The 25,386-nt window shown below is 40.6% G+C and overlaps 2 protein-coding genes across 2 annotated transcripts in view; one reads left to right on the forward strand and one right to left on the reverse strand.

The window, feature by feature from the left end:
- Positions 1 to 12,955, forward strand: part of Sh3rf2 (SH3 domain containing ring finger 2) — a 136,998-nt gene extending 124,043 nt beyond the window's left edge. The window contains exon 10 of the mRNA XM_048811873.1: positions 12,154 to 12,955. The gene's annotated coding sequence lies outside the window, so the exon portion shown is untranslated. The remainder of the gene's footprint in view (positions 1 to 12,153) is intronic.
- A 5,048-nt stretch (positions 12,956 to 18,003) lies between these two features.
- Positions 18,004 to 25,386, reverse strand: part of Plac8l1 (PLAC8 like 1) — an 18,304-nt gene continuing 10,921 nt past the window's right edge. The window contains exons 3-4 of the mRNA XM_015485771.2: positions 19,543 to 19,679; positions 18,004 to 18,250 (exon numbers count right to left, since the gene is read on the reverse strand). Of these exons, the coding sequence (XP_015341257.1) occupies positions 18,110 to 18,250; positions 19,543 to 19,679 (278 nt within the window). The 3' untranslated portion in view covers positions 18,004 to 18,109. The remainder of the gene's footprint in view (positions 18,251 to 19,542; positions 19,680 to 25,386) is intronic.

Raw genomic sequence — 25,386 nt, forward strand, 5'->3', positions numbered from 1 at the left:
CACAGTGAACACCTAACAAATTCTAGACTTGGATTTTTTTTTTTTAAAATGGCTGTTGAAACTCCAGGTGGGAAATTCTAGAACAAGTACATGCTCAGGATTGTGGTGCTAAAAGGAAACCCACAGCACCTAGTTCTAGAGTTGAGAACACAGTCTAAGCTGAGTCCTGAAGGACAAGTCAAAGTCAGATAGACAAAGCAATGGGAGACAGGGTCTTCCAAGCAGCAGGAGAGCCCTGGCAAGTGGGTTTAAATGTAGCAATGAAGCCAAGTTCCCTTGTACTTACAGGAATCCATTGCTTTGTGGAACATTCCAGAAATCCTAGATAGAACCCCAGCACCTCAAATCAGAAGGTGAAAATTCCAGCCTGGAAGAGCTGCATCCCTCAGTTAAGACCCAAATGCCTTAGAAAAGGTGCCTTTTACCACATAGACCCCCAAACCATGGTGTTAGGAAAGGTGCTGAGGGTTGGATTTGACTGGTGGAAATGGGACAGCTAAGAAGTGACAATGGATTACAATAGCTGGGGACATTCTCTAGGAACCATATTGTCTCATTAAGCAGCATCAAGATTCCCACTTAAAGCTTTTCTGCTTCCCTTGCTATGTAGGACCAGCCTCACTTCCTCTCCCTTCAGTCATCCATAGACAGGGTTTATGGAACAGAAGACTTGGAAGCAGGGCCCCACCTGTGACTTGATGAGGTGCAGGACTGACCCAATTCCCAGCCCAATCACTTCCTACATCCTGAAAAGTCAGAGGGTCTGTCCATAGGAACTCTGCTTTCCTGAGCAGCAGCAGTCCAGGGGTCAAGGTGACTTCAACAAATGGACATGCACTCGTTAATTTGCCGCAGCCCTACATACCTGCTTCACACACTCACACAACCTGCACCTGAATTAGGGATAATTTGCCAAAGAAACTATATGCAGGATACCCTCTCAGGTCATCAGAAACCCTTCAAAAGGTAGAGCTGAATCCTTGAATCAGCTGATACAGAACACTCAGGTCTTCCAAGTGTGGTGAGCCTAACCTGGGCTCTAGAGAGTCTTATTCAGCAATTTTGAGGTGGGAACTAGATATCTGTTTTTAAACAAGCTCCCTAAGTGACTCTCAAGCACATGAAATAGAGCTAATCAGTTTTCTCTTATTGAATATGAGAGCTGACATTTGGCTATGACATTCAGCAGGAGTACAGACACACTGGTTTTTAAAACATTAAAATAGGTCTGTAGAATAGGTGAATCACAGATGCTCTGAGCTCCCTGAGGCTTCTCCCCTCCAACACCCTGACCCTTACCCAGATTCTCTCCATCATTCTACTACCCAGCAGCTATTGCACCAAGGCCAGGCATAGCTAAGATCCACAGCAATAAAGCCCTTGTTCATTCTGAACTGATAGTGCCTACGTCATACTGGTTACTGAATGCCTTGAATGTTAGCCTACAGTAAAGAACTCAGAGAGGTTGCTCAGAGGCTGAGAGCATGTAAAGCAAGCCCAGTACTCTTCCCAGCTCCATCCTGCCCTTGACAACCACCTTCCCCAGACCTAGGCCCTTGACCAAGAGGGCAGTTCCATACTTGCTAATCTACCTGTTTCAGCTAGCATATTCACTGGCATGTGTGCTTACCAGCTATTCTGGCACCCATTTGGCAGGTGTGGAAGTCATTTGTTTCAATGACATGATCAGCATCCACTCTCATCCTCTCATCTGCCTCTGATCACCCAGACCAGCCACATACCTCTGAACACTCCCCCTGGGAGGTGATCAGCTGTGGCAAGCAGAATAGCAAAGACCTCTCAAGTCTTTCCAGGTGGGACCAAGTGCTTATCAAGCTGGCACCAGTCAGTGCCGGAGCTAGCAGCTGCTGACACTGATGCTTTCCTTGCATATATTTTGAGAGAAAAGGCCCCAGTTTTCCTTTTGGCTAAGAGAAGAGATTGTTAGTACTTCAGCAAACTCTCAGGTGACCATGAAAGACAGTCACTTAGGGAATGTTTGGGGGAGGTAGGACCGAATGAGAGATGTTAACTCCAAAGATCCTTGCAGTCGGTTAGTGTCATTGAGAATAAATCATGCAAGGACATTTTGCTTGAAATAGAGCAACGTTAAATGATCAAGCTGTCTGCCAGTATTATGTCCTAGACCAGAGCAGAAACAAAATGTTCCCAGGGGGCCCTCTGTCTTCTGATCTACGCTTTGACATACAGAACGCAGCAGAGTTGGGATCCAAGTTATGCCTTCAAATCAAAGATGAGGGACACAGAGGAGCATCACAGGCTCACCCAGCCATTCATTCAACATTACTCATCCTTCATTCACTCTGCACCAGGCTCTGGAAGGAGCAACAGGGATACAGTGGCTAACAAGATAGATAAAAATAGAGATGACCCTCATAGAATGTTGTTAGTTCTTTATTAATTTAGCAGGGGTGGAGGGAATTAGGGCTTCTTTCTGTTTTCTGGCTTTTATTATCAAATATTTCATCCATATGAAATATATTTATATATATTTTTAATTATACAGGATCATAAAACAATCATATACTTGCCACTGAGGTTTTTTATTTAACATTTTTTCACAATGCCTTTATTTTTATTTATTTATTTTTATGGAGTGCTGAGGATCAAACCCAGTGCCTCACATGTGCTAGGCAAGTGCTCTATCCCTGAACTACAGCCCCGACCCCATTACCACTGTTTCCTTTTTCTTTTTTTTTTTAGTTGTTGATGGACCTTTATTTTATTTTTTGTATGCGGTGCTGAGAATCAAAACCAGTGCCTCAAGCATACTAGGCAGGCATTCTACCCCCAAGCCACAACCCCAGCCATTCTACTCAGTTTTTTAAAAGATAGTAATTCGCAATACCATGGTGTGCCTGTTCCAATCCCATTCCTTTTTTGTCCTCCTCCCAACTTCCCTTGAAATCACTCTCTGGAATTTCGTGCTTATTGTGCCTTGTAATGTTCTCCAGGTATTGAATTTTTAGTTCAGCCCATAGATATACCCTGTAAATATGAGCCAAAGCAAATATTGCAACATAAGGCTCAGATATTCTGTCTGAATATTTGGGTTCTCTTCTGGCCTCTCTCACTGGAATTCTGAGGATTCAACTCATTGCTGAGAATGTGAATTTAAAAGCACGAGGATGTCTAGTTTTGAGAGATTCTAGTTTGGAGGAATTTTACAAGAATTCTTCCAACTATAGCTACTTGTTTCTTCTGAATGGGGAAATACAGGCTGAAGCTGTGTCCAAAGTCTGAGTATAGGGCTTTTTAAGCAGCTCTGCTCTGGGCCTTGCCTGGCACCTCTGGGAAGCAGATTACAGAAACCAAAAGCAACTACTCAGAATCTGAAACTAAAAGAGATCTTGCTGCTGCTGCTGCTGCTGCTGCTGCTGCTGCTGCTATTAGCAAATGTTCCTAAGAATCTTGTGAGGTATGCAGGGGAAAGGTATCTTGGTACCCAGATTACAAATCAGAAAACTGAGTCTTGGGTCTCAAGAATTTTTTTTTTTTTAGAGAGAGAGAGAGAATTTTAATATTTATTTTTTAGTTTTCGGCGGACACAACATCTTTGTTTGTATGTGGTGCTGAGGATCGAACCTTGGCCGCACGCATGCCAGGCAAGCACACTACCGCTTGAGCCACATCCCCAGCCCTCAAGAATGTTTTAATTAATTCCTTGCCTAAGGTCACAAAATTAGTTTTGAGATGAAACGGAAACTTTAAAAAAGCATCTCGTCTGACTACTCATCCTGCAATAATCGCCATTATTTATTGAGCACTTACTAATGCCAAGCACTTAACATGCTACATGCATTATGCCATCTAATCCTGCCCAACCCTGGGAAATACTGCTATTATCCCATTTTAGAGATTAAAACCTAGGTTTCAGAGGTCAAATAACCAGTCCAAGGCAACAATGATTATAGCCCATAACTCTAAACCCAATCCTTAATCTTAAATCACAACCTCCCTCTACATCAGTGGCAACTATAAACACCCTTCCAGCATGGATGAGGTTGGAAAGAGTGGGTATGTGCTGCTATCACCGAGACATGGGTGGAGATAGGGGAAAGGTTTAACTCAGATGATCAATGCTTTCCAGAGGAAAACAAGGAACATTCCTGTAATCCAAGAAGTAGGAATGGGAAGGAAAATAATTCAGAGGGTTCTGTGCAAAATATATTCAAAAAGCAAAGCTACCCTTGCGGCAAGGGCTGCCAGACAGAGCCAAGCAACTTGAAAAAGAACTGAAGCAAAGTGGTTCCGGATCATTGACGTCAAAACACAATGATCATTTTGCATTCCCCAGATTGCTCGCTCTTCGTGAGCTTATTTCTGGTTTTGTCTGTCCTCACACTAAATGATATGGAACAGAGTGGCAGAAGAAGAGAGGGATATGATTTCCAAAATAACCTCCACTTTCATCTCCTCTGGGAATGAGAGGGCTCAGATAGCTGACACCTTGCCTGTTCTGTGCTGGTGTTTATACAAAGTTCAAAGGCAACACCCGCAGATGCAAGCTAATTATGCAAATAGGGCACTGTTGATGGACCAGAACTGCAGCCTTGTAAGGACTAAAAGGATGCCAGCCAGGACCCGGGGAGAAAGGCAAAAGGCATTTGCAAGGCCATTTTGTGCATGCCTGCATTTTGTATTGGTAATGTTGGAACCAGGGAGAGCGTGACCAACTGGCTTGATGAGAGCCATGTGCAAGTCAGGGTTTGACTGCTATAGATCACTCAAAGCCACCCTAACATCCTGCTCATGAAAATAACCACTCCCTGACCATCTGAGAGGATGGGGAGAGCTGTTGCAAGGAGTGACCCTCACAAATAAGCAAAAATCAAGCTTTAGTCAAAACATAAGGAAGAGGCTCAAACAGACCTGGAGAGCCAAAGAGGAATTCAAATAAATATTGCTTCAAAAGGATTGGTCCCAGCTTCCTGCCCCCAAACACCGCCACCTTCTTCCCAGTTCCTTGAGAAATGTAGTAAATCTCTGTTCAGAGAGTGGAAGACTGTGTTGCATGAAGGAGCTACATCTGTCACAGCCACAGAGAAAGAGCACCAGCCTCCACGACAGGGAACAGAGCAGTCAGGCAGGAGGGGTGAGACGGATTTGAAGGGAAGGCTAATTTTAGCTATCACAACCACATTTCCAAATATTCTGTTCTGCACATTCTATTTATAAACTGATTTCTCTCTTTCTTTTTTTAAGCTTAAGTTGCTTTTAGATGTTGGCAAATTTAAGGACTTGGACCATTTTCTTTATGGGAGTCTCCAACAGGGGGCCAGATGTTAAAGCATCATTCACCAAGGATTTGGGGGTCACTATACAAGATTTGGAAAAGCAATATCAAATAATGGCTAAGATGATGAATTCTTGGAACAAGATCGCCTGGTTTTGTCCCAGGTTCCTTACTTACTATGTTTCCTTTGGCAAAATGACTTAAGAAACTTGAAAAATGGCAGAGTTTCCCTAGACCTCAGTCTACTCATCTATAAAATGGGGGTCAAATCGGGTTCTTGGCAGAGTTAAATGTGATCACACACATCCAACTCTGGGCATAGAACTGAGTGCATGGAAGTTTTCAATAAGTGGTCGCTATTAGAAATAAATGGATAAGGAAGCACAATTCCAAAACAAAGCGCTATAACAAGCTAAGCCCTATTGTAAAGGACAAAAGTGAGAGAGGAGCACAAGAAGGAGTGCTACAGTTGATAAGGGAGTGTCATCAAAGAGAGAATGTTCTGGGGCTGGGGTTGTGGCTCAGTGGTAGAGTGCTTGCCTAGCATGTGTGAGGCACTGAATTCGATTCTCAGTACCACATATAAATAAATGAGTAAAATAAAGGTCCACCAACATCTAAAAAATTTAAAAAAGAGAGAGAATGTTCTGAAAGATGGTCAGCATGAAGAAATGTGGTATAGAGGAGTCAGTGCCCAGGCTCTGTCCTCAGGTTCAAATCCTGGCCCTACCACTTCTTGGCTGTCTGACCTTTGGCCAGGTTAACTAACCTCTCTGGGCCTTTCTTCATACACCTGAAAGGTGAAAATGCTGTTCAATACTTTATGGGAGTTGTTGAGAAGATCGAATAAGACAAATAGGTGGGATGCTATGTGAAAAAGGGCCCCAGAAGTGGTAAATGTTGGAGGAGTCTGCAGGCCTGACAGAGGCTGGGAATCAAGGAGAACAGAAGAAAAGCTTAATATAATATAAAACAGAAGCTTTTTGGGGGGTGGGAGGTTCCAGGGGTTGAACTCTGGGGTACTCAACCACTGAGCCACATCCCCAGCCGTATTTTGTATTTTATTTAGAGACAGGGTCTCACTGAGTTGCTTGGTGCCTCACTTTTGCTGAGGCTGGCTTTGAACTTGCGATCCTCCTGTCTCAGCCTCCCAAGCCACTGGGATTATAGGCATGCGCCATTTCGCCCGGTTAAGAACAGAATCTTACTAGCTACCATTCCTCAGGAATGTTCTAAATGCTAGACACTGAACTGTTCCCTTAGAGCGTCTGCTACAGTGGGGTTGAGAGTCCAATGGAATCAGGTGATCTGGACTCAAATCCAGACTCTGCATTTCCTGTCTGGGTCACTGTGGCCAAATCATTTAACCTCAGCAGCCTTTTGGTCCCTCACCTGTGAAGTACAGGACTTGTGTTTTCCTTGAGTAGTCTGGGGACGATTAACTGAGATAATGTACATAGTCAAATTTGCACAGTGCCCAGCACATAGAAAACGTTCTGTAATGTCTGCTGTCATTATTATTATCCATGTGGATTTTCTCTCCAAATCCTCATGACCCTAGTGTTATCGTCTCCTATTTATAGCTCAAATAACCGAACCCCAGAGGATAAATCATTTGTCTAAGGTAACAGCTGAGAAGTAGTGGGTCAGCTCCAAAAGACTACAAATCTGGGCTTCATTGCTCTTTTTACCACTCACATAAGCTGAGAAACAGCACCAGGATTGAGGTGATGGGACAATTATTTAAGAATGCATTTATGCCACCATCCTCATAAGTCTTCTCCCCTCCAGTTTCCCCCACCTACTCACCCCCTCATCTGGTGAAGGTTTGGTGTGTAGGGCCAGCTCCAACCCCAAATGCAGCCAGAAGCACACTGTGTTGTCCCTCTGGGGGACTCGCAGCTTCCCAGTGTTGACACGATTTATGAAATGTCCATTCTGATTTGCAAATAGGTCTGACACGGAAAAGCTTCCAGCTGGCTGGTGATTTTGATAACAACTCCTCCTCCTCGGTGCCAATTAACAGAAATTAAATGCCCTTGGCACATTTTGCAATTCAGAAAATGCATGTGCTGATTAGTTAACCCCTGCTGGCCATGCCATTGTGGCCTTACGGGGTCCAGGCCAAGGTTGCTCTCACTCTATCTCCATTTAAAAATCACAAAATGTTTTCTTCCTGGGTAAAAATCAATGACATCTCATTCATTTATTCATTCACTTTTCATTCAGTGAAATGGGATAAGCATCTACTATGTGCCAGGTATTGTTCCGGGAGCTCAGGATACAACAATGAATGGCACAGATAAGCATCCTGCCTTTGTGAAGGGGAGTGAATGGTAAACCGGAGAGTTCCTCCATGACAGATGTCACACAGGAAACAGAGTGATGAGACAGGACAGCAGAGGGAGGTGAGCCATATTACAGGAGTGGCCAGGGAAGGTGTCTCCAAGGAGGTGACATTTGAATTAAGACCTGAAGACTAAGAAGGAACCAGACATGAAGAGCATGTCTAGGAAGAGCAGAAAATAATTCAGTGGGTCCAGGAGATTCCCTGTGGGGTAGGTTCAATGAACAGGGCTCCACTTATCAAACGTTATCATATGATAAGAATGTGTTGGGTGTACAATTATAAAATAACATGAATCCTTTCAAGAAGGATCAATTCAGGAAGATGTTCCTGCAGCTATCACAAGCAGCAAGGCAGGTCTTGCCCTGTTCTTCCCCCCATTCCCCAGCTCTAAAACAAGGGGCTGGGCTCAGGCACCAGCATTCTAGGAATGCTGGATCCAAAGAGCTCACCTTCCAAAGGGGCAGATCCTTGCAACCCTTTAAAGCAAAGACTGTGCCACAGGCAAAAATCTGTCGGTCATTTTGTGAATAAAAATCAGAACCATCATTTGGAATTGTGTAGACAAAGCATAAAATGTAATCACCTTTGTTATCATTAGGATAAATTTACTGAATTTCCATACTCATTTATACATTTAGAAAATACTTACTGTAGTTGTACCCCCCCCCCCACCTCTCTATATCTCTCTCTCATTCTCCCTTCCCCTTCCTCTCCCTCTCTGGTATAGCAATCAAGAACCTGGGTTGTAGAATTGGGACACCTGAGTTACATCTGAAGTATGACTGGCTGTGCAACGTTGGGCAAGTCACTTCACCTCTCTAAATCTCAGTTTTCTCATAATGTAATGGGAATAATTACAGAGGCCGACTCTGAATGTCCATATAAAGTAAATATTGAACTATTAGTATTCTCATTCTATATATTCTTATGTAAGACTTTATGAATTCAAGAAACTGAAGCAGGCTTTTGATGGGCAAAAGAAACTCAAGTGAAGAGCATGATAGCAAGCTGCCATTTAATGATCTATCTCCATGTGTAGGGTCTTCCATTCATTGAGAAAATCAAGAAGCAGGGTCATTATGAGTAGCCTTTTAGAAGTCTCTTAATTTATGACTTGAGCTGGCAGTTACAGGCTCCTGTTTTACATTGATACTGTCCCTGTGCTTTGCTTCCATGGACTCATCTAAAAATCTCACCACAATCATACAAAGGAAGGCGATTACTGTCCCCTTATTACTCTCAAGGAAGCTCAGGCCTGAGGAGATCAACCTCCATGGGGTCGCAAGGCTAGGAAATAAACTCCGATGGTCTGACTTCCTCCTGTGGCTGCTGCCAGCCACCCCACTTAAGACAGGACACAAAAGCAGCCATCCTGCAGCCAATGGAATTTGCTACTTCAAATAGTCAAGAGTCTTAATTTTATTAGTTATTGATGAACCTTTATTTATTTATTTGTTTATATGAGGTGCCGAGACTGAACCCCAGTCCCTCACACATGCCAGGCAAGTGCTCCACCACTGAGCCACAACCCCAGCCCCATAGTCTCTTGAGATCTCAGTAAACAAAGAATCATCACCTGCCTAATCCTGAACCCCGGACCTGTAGACAGCACTAATGAGGGCTGCCCCCACACTACACAACACCGGCCTTGAGAAAATTCACATCTTCTACCCTTGATGGGATTCTCAGGTACCTATTAAAATGTCAGGCGATCTTAGAGTAGAAGCTCTTTCTACATCATTTAACACAACCTGGAACATATGATTGCTGTGGCGGCCAGCCTTCCCTTAACAGTTACTTCCTTACTACTTCCCTGCACCTTCACTTGATCTGGGAAATGCTATGTCACAGTAAGTGTAGTTAAAAGAGCCAACAAACCACCAGTATTCTCATGGGATCCAGATGTAATCATCTCAAATAACCTTGCTTTCGGTCAAAGAGGTCCCAGCTGCTGACACCAGGACAGATGTGGAGAAAAGTGGCCATTGCTGGGATGGGGACAGGTTGGCTCTTCTCTACAGGCAGATGCCCCAACATCCACATAGATACTATCCTAGGCATGAGGAAGAAAAGCAGGATATGTCAAACACAGGCCACCTTTTCCTTTAAGGGCTCAAATTCGTGACAATAAAATGAAACTTCTGTCCATAGTCAGTGGTGTGTAGAAAAGACACCAACACTCCAAACCCTTTGTAACTTCTTGATGTGGTGAGACTCAAAAGTGCATCTGTGTAATTGGGGCTTGGTATTCTTGCCTGCTTCTCCTGCTGAATGCAAAGCAGCCACCTGGAGCTTGTGACAACTCTTACTTGCGCTTGGGCTAAGTGGAGCACATTAGCAGATGAGCACATGATACAGTGTGCTTGCAGCCCCTGAGAACTCAGAGAAGCCCAGTTTTGAACCCAAATATAGCTGCTTTCTTGAAAGGTTGGGCCCCTTTAGTATATTCAGTTCCTGGAGCCACAGATCATTGTTCTGCCTTTGGAGAAATGGTTCTGGGAACGACTTTCATAAACGTTGCATGCAAGACCTGATAGTCTCATGCCACATCCCAAAGAATGAGGCTGTAATCATTATTATCATTAGTAGTTTCCCCAAATAGCAAACTAGCCTGTTACATCAGCCTGAGTCCTGGATTAAAAAAAACATCAGGCTCTTGATGAAATAAATTAGGCAGGACACAGAAAACTCCTACATATTTCTTGTTTTACTGGGTTTTCGTGGAAACTTGCTTGTGAACAAACTCTAAAGCACGGTGTGTTAGAAAGCAGGTCTTAATAAATTTTTTTCAGGCTAATTTCCCAATATCCTTTCAGCCTTCTTCTTTCCTCCTTCTGCAAGGTCAGTTTGGATTTTATTTCCACACAGAAGGACAACAATCAGAGGAGGTTTAGCCAAGCACTGGCAACAAAATCACAGAGGCCAACTCATTTCTGTTACACCCATTCCACCATTTGCCCTCTCCTCACAAGAAGCTAGCAGAGGGGTTTGCCTGCACTGTCCTCCTGAACATTCTGTGCCTAAGGAAGAGAAAAGGCACAAAAGATTGCACAGCGAAGGAGTGACATTGGTGATGTATACGGGGACAACAGGGATGTAGGTTGAATTTAGTAATCAAAATACTTGAGGGCCTCAGGGAAATTCTGGGAACTTATGAATTTTAACTTATTTTTGAAATAATTTCAGACTTACATAAATGTTTGCTAAAATTATACAAAATATTCCTGTGTACCTATCCACTATGTTCCTCAAATGTTAACATTTTACTATATTCAGTTTGATTTTTTTTCCCTGAACCATTTGAGAGTAAGTGGAAGAACAAATGCCCATTTATTCCTAAATATTGCAAGGTGCCTTTCCTAAAAGCAATTATATCCTCTTATGTAGTAACCACAATACAAGTAAGAAAGTCAGGCAGTCAACACTGATGTAGTGTTATTAACTAGTCTATGGATCTTATTCAATTGCCCCACTGCTTTTTCAGTTGTCCTAGTCTTTTCCTTTATACAAAAATTTTTGCAGAATTCTTGTCTAGGGTCCCTTCCAGATCCACGTACTGCATGAGATTGTCACATCTATTTAGTTTCCTTTCATCTAGAACCATTGCTCAAGCTTCATGATCTTTCATGGTCTTGGTATTTTGAGAAATATATATATATTAGTTGTAGATGGACACAATATCTTTATTTTATTTATTTATTTTTATGTGGTGCTGAGGATCGAACACAATGCTTCAAGCATGAGAGGCAAGCACTCTACCACTGAGCTACAACCCCAGCCCTAGGCCACGTATTTTCTGAAGAGTCTCTCAAGTTTGATTGGTCTGCTATTTCTTCATCATTAGACACAGATTATTCATTTGGGGCAATAATAGATAATAAACCATAGGATCAAACAGGAATCCCTAAGTTCCTATTGATATAAATAAGGGAATGGGGAGAAAGGAAAGCTTTTCCTCACAGTAGTGTGCCAACTACTAGGTGCAGACAGTCGGTGAAATTAGCAATCACCATTCAGCAACCATTGCAGTAATAATTGGTTCATGCAAAAATCAATGGATCTGGGGTTGTGGCTAAGTGGTAGAGTGCCTGCTTAGCATGGGTAATGCACTGGGTTTCATCCTCAGCACCACATAAAATAAATAAACAAAAAAGGTATTGTGTTCATCTACAACTAAAAAAAAATTTAAAACAAATCAATGGGTGCTGAAACTAGGGGGTGCAAGCTTGAAGAACCTCAGAGTATCTCCTCACAGGATACTTATTAATCACAAAGGGGAAAATTGCAGCCTTAGCTGGAGAAATCTGGTAAGCAACTACTTTCACTAAAAGGCCAATGTTAGAATCACCAGCACTGGGGAAATAGATGCTATTTCACGTACCTTCTGATAAGACAGATTGAGGATGCAACATCTCTTGTGCAAAAAATCAATCAAAATCAAACAAAAATATTCCTGCCCAAAAGGCTTAAGAATTTTAAAAATTTTTAGTTCTTCCCAGACTGCTTTCTTACACAACAAATTATGAAATCTTTCTCACCTTTGCAGAGCCTGCCTTCGTAGTCATCTCAACAGATATTCTGGAGGAAACAATCTGCTTGGAAGGAAGCCTCTCAATGAACATGTGTTGACCACGTGACATTCCTCGAACATCAGGAATGGAACAGAAAAACCGACTGCCCTCCAAGGGAGGAGGGTAATAAGAGAGAGAGCAGATCTGTCTTCACCGCCAGTATGAACGGGTGGTGGGCAAGGATGGGGAAAAGCAAGTGAGGCATGTGCCATTGCAGGTTAGACTAGGCTGCCACCCCTCCTCTTACTCACTTGTATTGTCAAAGCCCCAAACTTGGTCTTGTCAATTTGTCACAGCATGGCACCTTATATGGATGAAGAGAAGGCTATCAAATACCTTCCGGCTGAGTCTGGCCTGTCTCTCCAGCTCAGATTTAGAGCAACACCAAGGATACCATAATATTCTCTCTCAGGTGTTCAATCTGCAGAGGCCAATACTTCTTCACAATGTCCCCTAACCTTTACCCCCTGCTCTGACTCCCCACCAAGTATCCTATATCCCTCTGCCACATCCTCATTCTTTTCCATTCCAATTACATTCTGTCCCACCACCCCCCATAACTTTTGATGCAGAGGATGTCTATTAGAAAATAGTGGTCAAGGAAATAAGGACCATATACATAAAGAACCTCAGACAAGAAAAATCTATGACATTTTAAGACAGATACCATAGACTGCAATGCTATTTCACAAGCTATTTCAAGTAGAAAGACACAAAAATCAACTATAACTGTGCATCCTCTTATGTTTATAAATAAGTCTCACACACACACACACACACCAAAAAAAAAAAAAAACACCATTAGCCAGACACAGTAATGCATGCCTGTAATCCCAACAATTCTGGAGGCTGAAACAGGAGGATCACAACATCAAGGTCATCCTCGGCAACTTAGCATTTTTAGATTATCTATGTTGACCTGAGAGAGACTTTACAACAGATAAGTAAATTCATAAATACCTTTAAATTTTTTTTAACCATATCCATTTTAATCTCTTCCCTGATCTAAGGACAGCAAAATAAGAATTTCATTTTTAAATGCACGAGGTGCCCTAACAGAGATTTTAAAGGGAATGCAGCATCACTGGGATGTGTTGGTTGTTTTCCAGTTCAGCATCCTGGTTTTGCACTGACATCCTCAGCCCTTCATGCACTCCTGCTTGTAGACATTTTTACACATGCTGTTTTTTAATTGCCAACCAAACCGCCATCAGAGCAAGGACTGCATTTATAGTTACAGAAATGTTTTCTTCCATGTGGAACTGTCACGTGCGGAACTTAAACTGGCGCCCATTTTTTTTTACTGGGATGAATAACTTGGGCTTCTTAACCATACCCTTCTAGAAGTTAACCACAGGAGAAGGTGATAAAAAGCAACAAGAGGCCCCAAAGTACTGGCATCTGCTGAGAGGTGGGCGAGAAACCAGGAGGTATGCGTGAACTCCAGAACAATAATTCAATGAAGACAGCTCCTTCTCACACATGGTCAAAGACAGTACTGCTGTCAGTCATTCTTTTTCTCTTGGCTCCTGTGATCTAATGTTGGTTGCAATTTTCTCTGGGAGGAATTCAGATTGGCTCCTCCTTAGCCTCAGCAGTGACAGAAACAGAAATGAGCTTTCAGATGCCTAGATCTGTGTTACTACTGCGAGGCCTTAGAGCCCACCTGAATACAAGTTTTAATGACTTCATTTTCCAAGGTTAAGCCATAGAATTCCACAGTTGGGAGGATTTTTAAGCTTGTAAGTGATATATGGAAAGGTTAAGTGCAGGGAAGCTGGGCGTGGTTGTGCACGCCTATAATCCCAGCAACTTGGGAGGTTGTGGCAGGAGGATGGCAAGCTCGAGGCCAGCTTCAGCAATTTAGTGAGACTCTGTCTCAAAGTTAAAATGTCTGTGGATGTTGCTCCGTAGTAGAACACCACTGGGTTCAATACCCAGTACCAAAAAAAAAATCTAGAGAAAACAACATAAACTTTAATCACCCGAAGCCACTGACCACAATGGCTATTAACAGCCTTGTCTTGAAGACCCTCTTGCCCACATTTCCATCTTCATACACTGGCTTCTGCAAGTCACAATTGGAGCAACAGGGACTCCACCGCTCCTAATTTTTACCCATGCTGTTTTTTAAGTCTGTGGGAATTCTCTGTGACTCATAATGGAGGGTTTCTGAGGGATTTTGCTTTTCCTTTGAGCCTGTTGAGCCGATAAAACAAATACTTTCCTAAACACAAAAGAAAGAATCTGACTTGTTCCCAGCCAAACCCAGAAGCTTTGAGAAAGCTCCCCATTTTCTAAAGTCTGCACCTTGAGCACACAGATTCCAAAGGGTGAGGGGTCAAAAAATGGTGGGAATGGCAAAGAAGCAGAGGAAGGTAGATTTGAATGATTACAATGATGACCTGAAGCCCAGAAATTTGCCCTAGAATAGTTTTCAAACATGGCATCTGAGTTTCATTCAGCTCCAGAAATTGTTGCTATTTATTATGATGTTAAGTCAGGGGGAGGTGGTGTTGTCTAGGCAGAAATGAAGAAAAAAATGGATGAGTAGAAAAATCCACTACTCCACAAACAAATATAAGGAGAAAAAATTGTATATTCTTGTGTGTGTGCTTACTTTTTTTTAAGTCCAGTGTTTTTAATAGACCAAAAGAAAAACTTTATGGGTTAATATGTCTGTGAATAATGTTTAAGAAAGGGGTATAATGCGTAGCCATTATGGAATGTTGTATAAATAAGCCTTAAATATACAAATTATATCAACATAAAAATTATTGCACAGGAAAGTGGGCACTTAAAGGACTTCCAAGATTTTCATATCTTTGTTCCAAAAAATAGAGTTCCAGGGCTGGCAGCTTATTTCCTTAGTATATTCCACTTCAAAGCCGAGAACTTTGGAGAGTTTTTTTGTTTGCTCATTTGCCAGGTTGGTACAACACTCCACATGGATTGCTTTGAAATGTCCGTTGCGCACATGTTGGTGTTACCTGCCCACAGGGAATCATCAGAGATTTGTTCCACCTTTACATCCTGGAAAACCAAAAGAAATTTTCTAATAAGAAGAAAAACATACAGAAGGTGTCTTCATGGTTGGATAACTCAGATTTGTACCACTCAGAACTTGGTGTAAAACTGAGGTCATGAGCTGCTCCATACAGAATTAGTACTATCTCTAATGTGAATTTCCAGTGTTGGATAATGTCTCCCCTGGCGGGCGGGAGCGGGCAGGGAGCACGTATTTTTGTCAAATCATTTTATCTTGGCCTTGATGTGTCCTTCTAGAGGAAACCAGAAATCCTAAGCCACCTCCCTTCAGGACCCTTCACTACCATTCGTTTTCAAAGAACTCTACGTATGAATTCTGTTTTATGATCTGTGATGCTGTAGTAGACTCAATGCTTTCAGAGCCCAGAGTTTTACATGCTTGAGGTTTTGGCTATAATGAAGTGCTAAGTACGCTCTTTTTCCACACGGACTGATCTGAAGAAGCAAAGGGGAAGGGGGCTGCCTTGCTGGAGAGGTCCAGTCGCATCCTTCAACAGCAGAGAAGAAAACTGTGCTAGAGGCCTGTGTATGAAATGCCATCTCCAGGGAGGGGTCAACCATGTGAGAGTGCAGAGTTTACCAAGGTCTCCTTTGCCAAAAATGTGTACTGTCCCCAGCTGTGAGCTTGTGGAGCCCGAGATGTATTTTAGCATGAAACAATAAAAACAGGTTTATTTTCATTTAATAGAGTTGTCAGCCAGGCTTGGTGTTTTTCAGTAGCTGGTTTGGAGAGAGCAGTACTTTACCATAGATTATATGTCAACACCATCTATTTAACTTTTCCCAAAGAGATTTAGCTCCTGGAAGCTGCTTTTGGACATCCAATAGAGAATTGGATGGAACTAATTGTGGAAGTCGCTGGGTGCAGGGACAGGTAATACTTCCTCTCAAGGCTGACCAGGCTGGAGTTCACCTCTGTAGAGCAAAATCTGGTTTGTACAACCATGTGATCCCAAAAAGGCCTCTTGTCTGGAAATGTCACTGAAAACCTCCGTGTAGAGGTTAGGAGCATAGCAGCTTCAAGAGCTGGGCTGCCTGTGTTACCAGCTGTGTGACCTTGGGCAGATTACTTACCATTTCTGTGGCTCAGAAATCCCTTTTCTGGAAACTGGGAGTTATAATAGCACTTTCCTAAAGGATGTCAAGAATGCAATGTCTTAAAACATGCAGAGGGGTTTGAATAGTACCTGGCATATATAAATGCTTAGTGTTTTATTACCTTCACAGTGTTTGCCATAGCCACTGACCAGCTATGTTATTTACTGAATACTCTTGTTTTAATTGACTCAATTTTCATCTCAAATTTAATGTCAAGGAAAATTTTATATCCCAACTGTAAATGGAAGACTAGTATAATTTTCTATAAACATAAGGTGACCAAAAAATAGTAATAGCATATATTTACTGAGTACTTAGTACTTGCCAAACACTAAATGTCTTGACTTATAATCTTCACAGCCACATGAGGTCAACACTATGACCATCCCACTCTACGGATGAGGAAACTAAGAGAGAGGCTAGCAAATTTCCCTATGGTTGCAAAGTTAATAAATATGTTTCCAGCTCAAACTCCAAGCTCTTCAGCTCTGCTCTATGGTGCTACCTTAACTAAAATTGGACATGGACTTGGTTCACATTGTAGATGGTGCTAGGTTAGCTTCCTAGGGCTGCTACAATAATCACCACAAACTGAGTGGCTTGAAACAACAGAACATTCTATAAGAGTTCAAGTGCCTAGAAATCTGAAATCAAGATCAAATCAAGTTGGCAGGGCCACGCTTCCTCCAAAATTTCTGGGTCAGGATCTTCCTGTGTCTCTTACAACTTCTGGCAGCCCCAGACATTCCTGGCTTTTGGCAGCACCACCCCAATCTCTACCTCTGACTTCACATGGTAGTCTTCCCTTTGGATCTCCAATTCTGGGTCTGATCTCCTCTTATAATGACATCAGTCATTTTGGAGTTTAGAACCCACACGAATGACCTCAACTTGATTACATTTGCAAAAGATCCTATTTCCAAATAAGATCACATTCACAGGTACCAGGGGTTAAGAATACAAATATCTTTTTTTGTGACATATGTGGAATGTAAAGAACACAATTCAACCCATAATAGTTGCCCACCTAAGACTCTGAGCCTGGGGCAAAAAGAGTACAAGTGTTAGGGAAGTGTTCAAGATTAACACCAACCTGAGACTTTCTTCTTCATTAACCAACATTGAAGGAGGCCAGGTGCAGTGGCACATGCCTGTAATTCCAACAGCTCAGGAGACTGAGGCAGGAGGATCACAAGTTCAAAGCCAGCCTTAGCAACTTAGTGAAGCCCTAAGTTAAGTTAGGGAGATCCTGTCTCTAAATTTTAAAACAAAAACAAAGGTTGGGGATGTGCCTCAGTAGTTCAATCACAGTACAAAAAAAAAAAAGAGTGAAGGAGTCAAGACAAGGGAAGGACAATGGCTTATGTGTTTTGGTACATTTGGAGCAAATTAAAATTCATTATCTCCTACCCCATCACTAACACTTTGGGGAAAGTGGCTTGGCAAAAGAAAATAGGACAATTCTCCCAGCCTCCTAGACATCCCTCAGGAAAGGCTGGCAGTGGAAAGCTGGTAGAAAAATGCAACCTCCTCAAACTCCAGACCAGGAGGGAAGCACACCGCACCTCCAGAATGTGTTTTATGTGGCTGGTTTGAAACAGCAAATTCAGACAAATTATGAAGTCCTCATCAGGGGAATAGGTAAAGAAAGAACAACAGCAGAGACAGTAGTGGGGGACATCATTTATTTTCCTACTATTTCAGTGAAAACTTAAAACAGTTGTTCTACTAAGAGGCGTTTGAGAGGGAGGACTTGGGGGAATGAGGAAGAGTTATTTCGCTCCATCAAACCAGAGTGTCCTTAGTTGAAGGGACCGCACAGATTTCATAGAGTTGAGAAGTTCTCATCTTGAGTTCCCGGGCCACCTGACAGATGGAAAAAGGCCAACAGCAGTGCACCACCAGCCAATCCTCGCATAGTGTGCCCTATAGAGGTAAATGCATTTAAGGGCAGGACCAGGGTCTCTGTTCTAAGTCAAACAAGCTCATTTCCATTACATGGGCACCTATAAAATGCTACCTGCTGACTCATCCCACTCACTGCTTCCAAGATCCACCAACACCCAGGGCACTGGACTGTCCAAACACCAAGTGGCTCAGTGGCAAATAGTGCCTGTGATTCAGAGACCTGTCCTCAAAACTTTTGATATGGAGCTCCTACGTGAAACCAGTGATTTTTCTGTTAATATCCTGGAATTTTTCTCTTAGGACCTAATATTTATGATTATTTTATTTATTTATTTTGAGTTGGTAGTAAGTGCAATGGTCCAAAATTCCCAAAGTAAAACAGGATAGGAAGTGAAAATAAATCCTCCTCTGCATCTGTCCCCAATCATTTACCTATCTGGGAGCAACCGTTGTTTCTTATATATACTTGCAGATAAATTCTATGTCAACATATAAAGTCTTTTATGAGAACAGCTGAATACTTCTGTCATTTTTTCCACATAAAATTATATCATAGGGATCATTCCATAGAATACATAAAGAGGTACTTTTTTTCTTAATGTCCACATCTTAATATGCATGATCAGTCACTCCCCAACCTCTCATGTACTTTAGTTTCAGACATGCTGGGGGAGCCCTCAAAATGAATTCTGCACATATCACATAGATAATATTTTAAGTCAGAACTTTCAAGTACATCCTACAAATTTGGTATGATTCTGTCTATCGCCTTCTCTTGAAGTAATAAGAGACAGAAATTGGTTTTATTTCTTTGAAGGAAAGGACTGTGTATTGGCTTACAGAGAAGACCATTCACAGCTATCTCCTCCTATTACTAATCCTCAAAGCAGGTCTCAGGCATCACAATTTGGCCAACAATTTGCATTTACCTTCTACTTGGAAATACCTTTCACAATATAGCATTTTAGTTAACTTATACTTCATACTAAAAAAAGACCAAATCGGAAACATCTGTCCTTTGTCCAAGTTGCACATTAAATGTGTCATTTTAAAACATCTTCACTCACACTTTTTTTTGGTAAATCACATGTTTTTTAATTATTTTTTAAATATTTATTTCTTTAGTTATATGTGGACACAATGTCTTTATTTTATTTTATTTTTCTTAATGTGGTGCTGGGGATCAAGCCCAGATGCATGGTGGGCGAGCGCTCTACCTCTGAGCCACAACCCCAGCCCATAAATCACATGTTTGGAAAGCATCCGGGTTCTCATAGACTGAGGGTCACATAGGCCTCAAATGCACTCACCTGTATTTTATGTCTCTCTCTTATGCCAATTCTCAGTGCAAAGGTAGACCCAGGTAACAAAGGCCAACAAGGACACTCTCCATAGTTCCTGGCGATGTCACACTCAAGACACAGCGGACAAAACAGACCACAGAAGCCTATTAATAATCATACCAAAGAAAACCAAGGTTCTTAGATGTTCAGGGAGTGAGTGACTGCTCATCTTAAATAGCATTTACAACCCTCTGCCACCAATTTAATGCTGCACTGCCTCCCTGCAATCAGGGATGGGGAAATGAACAACCAGTTCCTCAAAATTCAGTGTACGAATATTGCTATAACTGAGCCACATTAAAATTGTCTTCTTTTGTTAAACACTGACAAAGCCGAACCTGATACAATTCTGTTAGCATTGATTATGGTAATTGGTTTTTCCTGTTAAGAGAAATGTGGTGAATAATTTTTGAATCATAACGGTTGCTTCCATTGTTTTCATCTATCTAATTTCAATATTAAAAACAGACACAGTCTATAGGATACTCTTGAATAACAGACATAGTTCCTATAAATATGATTGAAAGCTTTTTGATGGTACACTCATTCTGCTTCCTAGTCTTATCAGGGTTCTCTTCTATTTCTGAGACCAAAAGGTTATTCTAATTTTTGTTAGTTTCATTGGAGCCACCGACATCTGTCAGTTTCAATCTGCAAACTATTAGGTGCTTGGTTCCTTAACTGTCAACTGGAAACTTTGTCATTTATTAGTTCACTCATCTTTATCTACTGATACGGGTTCCTACATATTCGGCACAAACCTTCTAACACAGAGGTTCTATTTTAAATATGTTTTGGGTCACAGATCTTTTTGAGAATATGATGACAGTTATGAACTTGCTTCACAAGGGAAAAGAAAAGTACATGCACGTAGGCAGGCAAAATTGTGCACTTAATTTCATAGAGTTCACAGAGACCTGGAAAACCATTAATAGGCCACGGGTTGAGAACCCTGATATACAGTTAAAATGTTATGTCATCTAGCATTGCAAAAAATGACAACCCTGATGAATACAAATAATTAGGAGTATGAAACAGCATAAGATACCAATCTAAACACAGTCTTTGAAAAATGCATTCAATAAATATTGTATTGAGGCATAATTTATGTACAAGAAAATACACATATCTTAGGTATTCAGTTGAATGAGTGCTGACAATCATATTTACCCAAGCAACTGAACATGGAGAATATTGCCCTCACCCAGAGTTCTTGTGCCCCTTTTCTAGTCACCCCCAATTCTCCCGCTTCCCACTCCTGAGGGAACCCACAGTTCTGGTTTCTATGTTCATAGGTGAATTTTACCTCTTCTTGGACGTCACATGTTTACTTTTGTGTATCTGGCTTCTTTTGTTCAACATCATGTTTCTTGAGATTCATCTATGTTGTTATGAGGTCTGTTCTTATTATCAAGTAGTATTCTACTGTATGAATATTCCAGTTTGCTTATCCATTCCCCCACTAATAGACACTTGATTATTCCATTATTGATTCCTACAATGAAGACTGCTATGAATGGTTAACTATGTCCTTATATTGACATATGTTTTCATTCTACTTGGGTAGATTCCTGAGAGGGGAACTGCTAAGTCATGGATAGATATATGTTTAATTTTACACAAAAAAATGACCAATAGTACTCTCCAAAGTATTTGTATAATTTCACAGCCCCTCCAGAAATGTATAAAAGTTCTAATTGTCCCACATTCTATTTTTATTCAACCTTTGCTATTGTCAGTCTTTTTTATTTATTATGGTTTTTGCTTGCCATTTATTTGCAGTGCTGGGGATGGAACCCAGGCCTCACCCAACACTGACAACTGATATGAACAGCTTAGAGGAGAACAAATGGCCCAGAAAATTTACAGCAAGTACAGAGTGGTCACACTGTATGCAACCTTGAATTAGGTTTTAAGCATTCATAAAAACCAATCAAATCACATTTTATGCATGGCTTATAAAATAGTGCAAATCTCTACAAATAAGAAATTAATCAAAAGTTGTGCAATTGTAAAGCTGGCAAACCAAACAGCCAATAAATGTGTTTCTACAATCTCCTCAGTTGCAATACTTTAACTGGTAAAGAGGAATGCCCATCATCCTTAGGAAGCACATTATAAAGAAGCTGTTTATGTGCAGTGGAACTTCTGTGCCTTACTTTTATAATTCAAAAGCAATTCTTTTTACTTGTAATATTTTTATCATATAACTATATTATCTAGTGTTCATTAGGAATTGGTACTAGTTTCTGAAGGAAACACCAAAGTTCAATTACTTTGGATCAGAAGTTCAATGTGATTTTTAACAAAACATGGAAAACAAACTTTTATTATATAGTAACTACTTCTATTATATAGTAGCTACTTCTATTATATAGAAGCTTCTATTATATTTATACCAAACTACTATGTGCCAAGTCCTGCTAAAAACATTTTGTACATATAAACTCTTTTAATCTTTGCAGAAATCCTATAAAATTGACCCTGTTATTATCCCCATTTTACAAATGAGGATACTGGTCTCCAGTAGACTTAAGTAATTATTAGTGAGGGACAAAAACCATATTTGAATTCAGAAAGTCTGACCTTAACTACTATATATATGTTCTGATGTTTTACATATTATCTATTCTGCCATCTTGGTTGTGGATTCACATTCTCCCGTATGTATCTCCATTATCACTACCTCATATGTGCTGTGTGGCAGTCTTAAATCATGCAACTCCTTTGTTTCAAGTGCTTCTGCTCTGTACTTTGAGGAGTGTAGTAAGATATGAAAATTCTGTCAGATTGCACCCCAAGAAGGGATGTGCAAGAGCGGGATGATGGGATATTTTTGGCTCTAGAAGAAAATTTTACAACACATCTCACAGGCCAAGGATAGGTATCAAGAATACACAAAGAATTGTAAATCAATATATAAAAGATTAAACAAAAGAAGAAAATGGGCATTAGCAAGTAGATCACTGAAAAGGAAATACAAATGGCCAAAAACAGACAGGAAAATTTGCTCAGTACCATTATAAATGCATATTAAGGGCTGGGGTTGTGGCTCAGTGGCAGAACACTTGCCTAACACATATGAGGCACTGGGTTTAATCCTCAGCATCACATAAAAAATAAATAAATAAAATAAAGTTATTATGTCTGTGTACATCTAAAACACTAAAATAAAAATTTAAAATTTTATTTTTAAAAAATGCATATTAAGACTATCAGAGGGGCTGGAGATGTGGCTCAAGCGGTAGCGCGCTCACCTGGCATGCGTGCGACCCGGGTTCGATCCTCAGCACCACATACAAAGAAAGATGTTGTGTCTGCCGAAAACTAAAAAATAAATAAAAATTCTCTCTCTCTCTCTCTCTCTCTTTTAAAAAAAAAGACTATCAGAAAGCATTTATAACCCATAAGAAGACAAAACTTGTCCATGTTTGTGAACATCATATGCTGTGGAGAATCAGAAAAATAGGTACTCCACAAACAAATGGAAATGGCACAGTCACTTAGGAAGATAACTTTGCTGAATCTATTAAAATTTAAAATTCTCTAGTAATTCCACTTATCAATGTCTACCCTAGAATAACGCTTACATGTGCACACCAAGATGTAGGTACAAGAATAGTAACTTGAAATTTAAAACAACTTAAATGTACATTTATAGACTAGAGTGCAAATAAGCCAAGGTGATATAACCATTCTATGGAATCATGAAGAATACAGTAAAACCTGGGCACACCTGCAATCTCAGCAATTAGGGGAAGCTGAGGCAGGAGAATTGCAAGTTCAAGGCCAGCCTGGGCAACTAAACAAGACTCTGACTCAAATAAAAAAATAAATAAAAGACACTGGGGATGTAGCTCAGTTGGGGACGTAGCTCAGTGATAGAGCACCCCTGGATTCAATCTCCAGTACAAAAAAAAAAAAAGCAATATGAAAGATCTATTAAGACCCAACATAGTTAAATTTCTAGGATATATTTTGAATTTTAAAAATAATCAAACTGTAAAATGGTATGCACAGCATAGTGCCAATTATGTTTCCTTGAAACAATTATGAATCAATAGTATGTATTACTAATGGATACATATATAAGTACAGAGAAAGATCTAAAAGGGAACCTTCCAAACTGAGAGGATTTTTATTTTTATTTATTTATTGTGTACTGGGGATTGAACTCAAGGGGGCACTTAACCACTGAGCCACAATCCTAGCCCTTTGTTTTATTCTATTTACTTATTTGTTTGTTTCTTTGATTGTTTATTGTGTTGTATTTCAAAACAGGATCTCACTGGGTTGCCTGGGGCCTCGCTAAGTTGCTGAGGCTGGTTTTGAACTTGTGATCCTCATGCCTCAGACTGCTGAACTACTGGGATTACAGACATGTGTCACCATCTGGCTCCAAGTTGAGTTTTTAAAAAAGGGGCTACATGGTTTCCTTTTCTGTAATATCTCATTTTTTAATAAGGTGAATGTATCAATGTGTTCTTAGTGGAAAAAAAGGTTTTTTCTTTTGCTTTTTAAACATACTAAGGTTCAGAAGGATTTGTGGTATAAATTTAGCCTTTTCCTAACCCCAAAAAACCTCTGGTATTTACCTAAGAGTAAGCACTCCAGCCTGAATGACCCAGGTCTATTCTCTTAGGCAGGGTCCACCCTTCTGTGTATAATGTGGTTCATTATTCACCCTAACTCATGGGGGAGCCAAGATAAAGAGAAGTGAGAAGCCTCAGAGAGTAGAAGTAGAAAAGGTGGGTAGAAATTTCAGCAAGCCACATTTCAGAAATTATTATGAAAATGCAGAAACTTCTAGCAAAAACAGATGCTTTAGAAAGGAATGGAGCACACGCCTACATTGCCAGTGAAAGTGTAAATTAGTACAACTTCCAAACATAAAGCCATTTGGCAATATACATCAAGATTTAAAATGGCACAGACTATTTGACCAGCAGGTTCACCCCTAGGCAATTATCCAACAGCTATACGCACAGACATGCAAAATGATCCCCGTACAAGGACATTCATACAGCATTAGTTTGCATAGCAGGAAATCTGGAAACTACATAAAGGTCCATCAATGGGGATTTTTGAATAAAAAATATGGGACAATAAAATGTAAATGGAATCTTGGCAGCAATTTAAAAAAATCACCTCCAGATGTGCTGATATGGTCTGGTCACCTAAATGTATTGCTAAATTAAAACAAAACAAAATGCAGACCAATGTGTGTTTACAATTCTACCATTTGTGAAAATTATATACATATACACACAAGAGTAAAAAGTCTGAGAAAAAAAAAACAGAAACTAAAATGTTAACATCATTTATCTTCAAGGGTTGCAATTACCAAACACTGCTTTTGTAAGTTTCTTTCTAACAATGATTATAAGATATTTTTATAATACAAAATAGTTTCATTTTTTAAATGTTTATATCCTTCTAGGTATATGGACTATATCTAGGCTCAGGCAAGAGTATTTGCCTCTGGAGAAGAATTGGGTAGGTGGAAAGCAGGAGGGAGTACTTGCTTTTCAAAAACAAAAAAAAAAGGTAGATACTTTTGAGTTCTACCTTGTGAGTTAAATAATCTTTCAAAATGATTTTTTTTAACTGAGCTATTGCAAAAGCAATAAGCTCTCCTCCCTGAAGTGTTCACAATGCCAAGGCTAACATGTATATTGCAGAAGGGATTTAGACAAGCAGGCCAACTGACCTCCAATATCCCTTCTAACTCAGAGGCTCTATGATTCTTTTAATTAAGTGCAAGAAAAAAAGAAGAAGAAGAAGAAGGAGGAGGAGGAGGAGGAGGAGGAG

This window comes from Marmota marmota, unplaced genomic scaffold (genome assembly GCF_001458135.2).
Source record: "Marmota marmota marmota unplaced genomic scaffold, marMar, whole genome shotgun sequence".
Taxonomy (NCBI): Eukaryota; Metazoa; Chordata; class Mammalia; order Rodentia; family Sciuridae; genus Marmota; species Marmota marmota.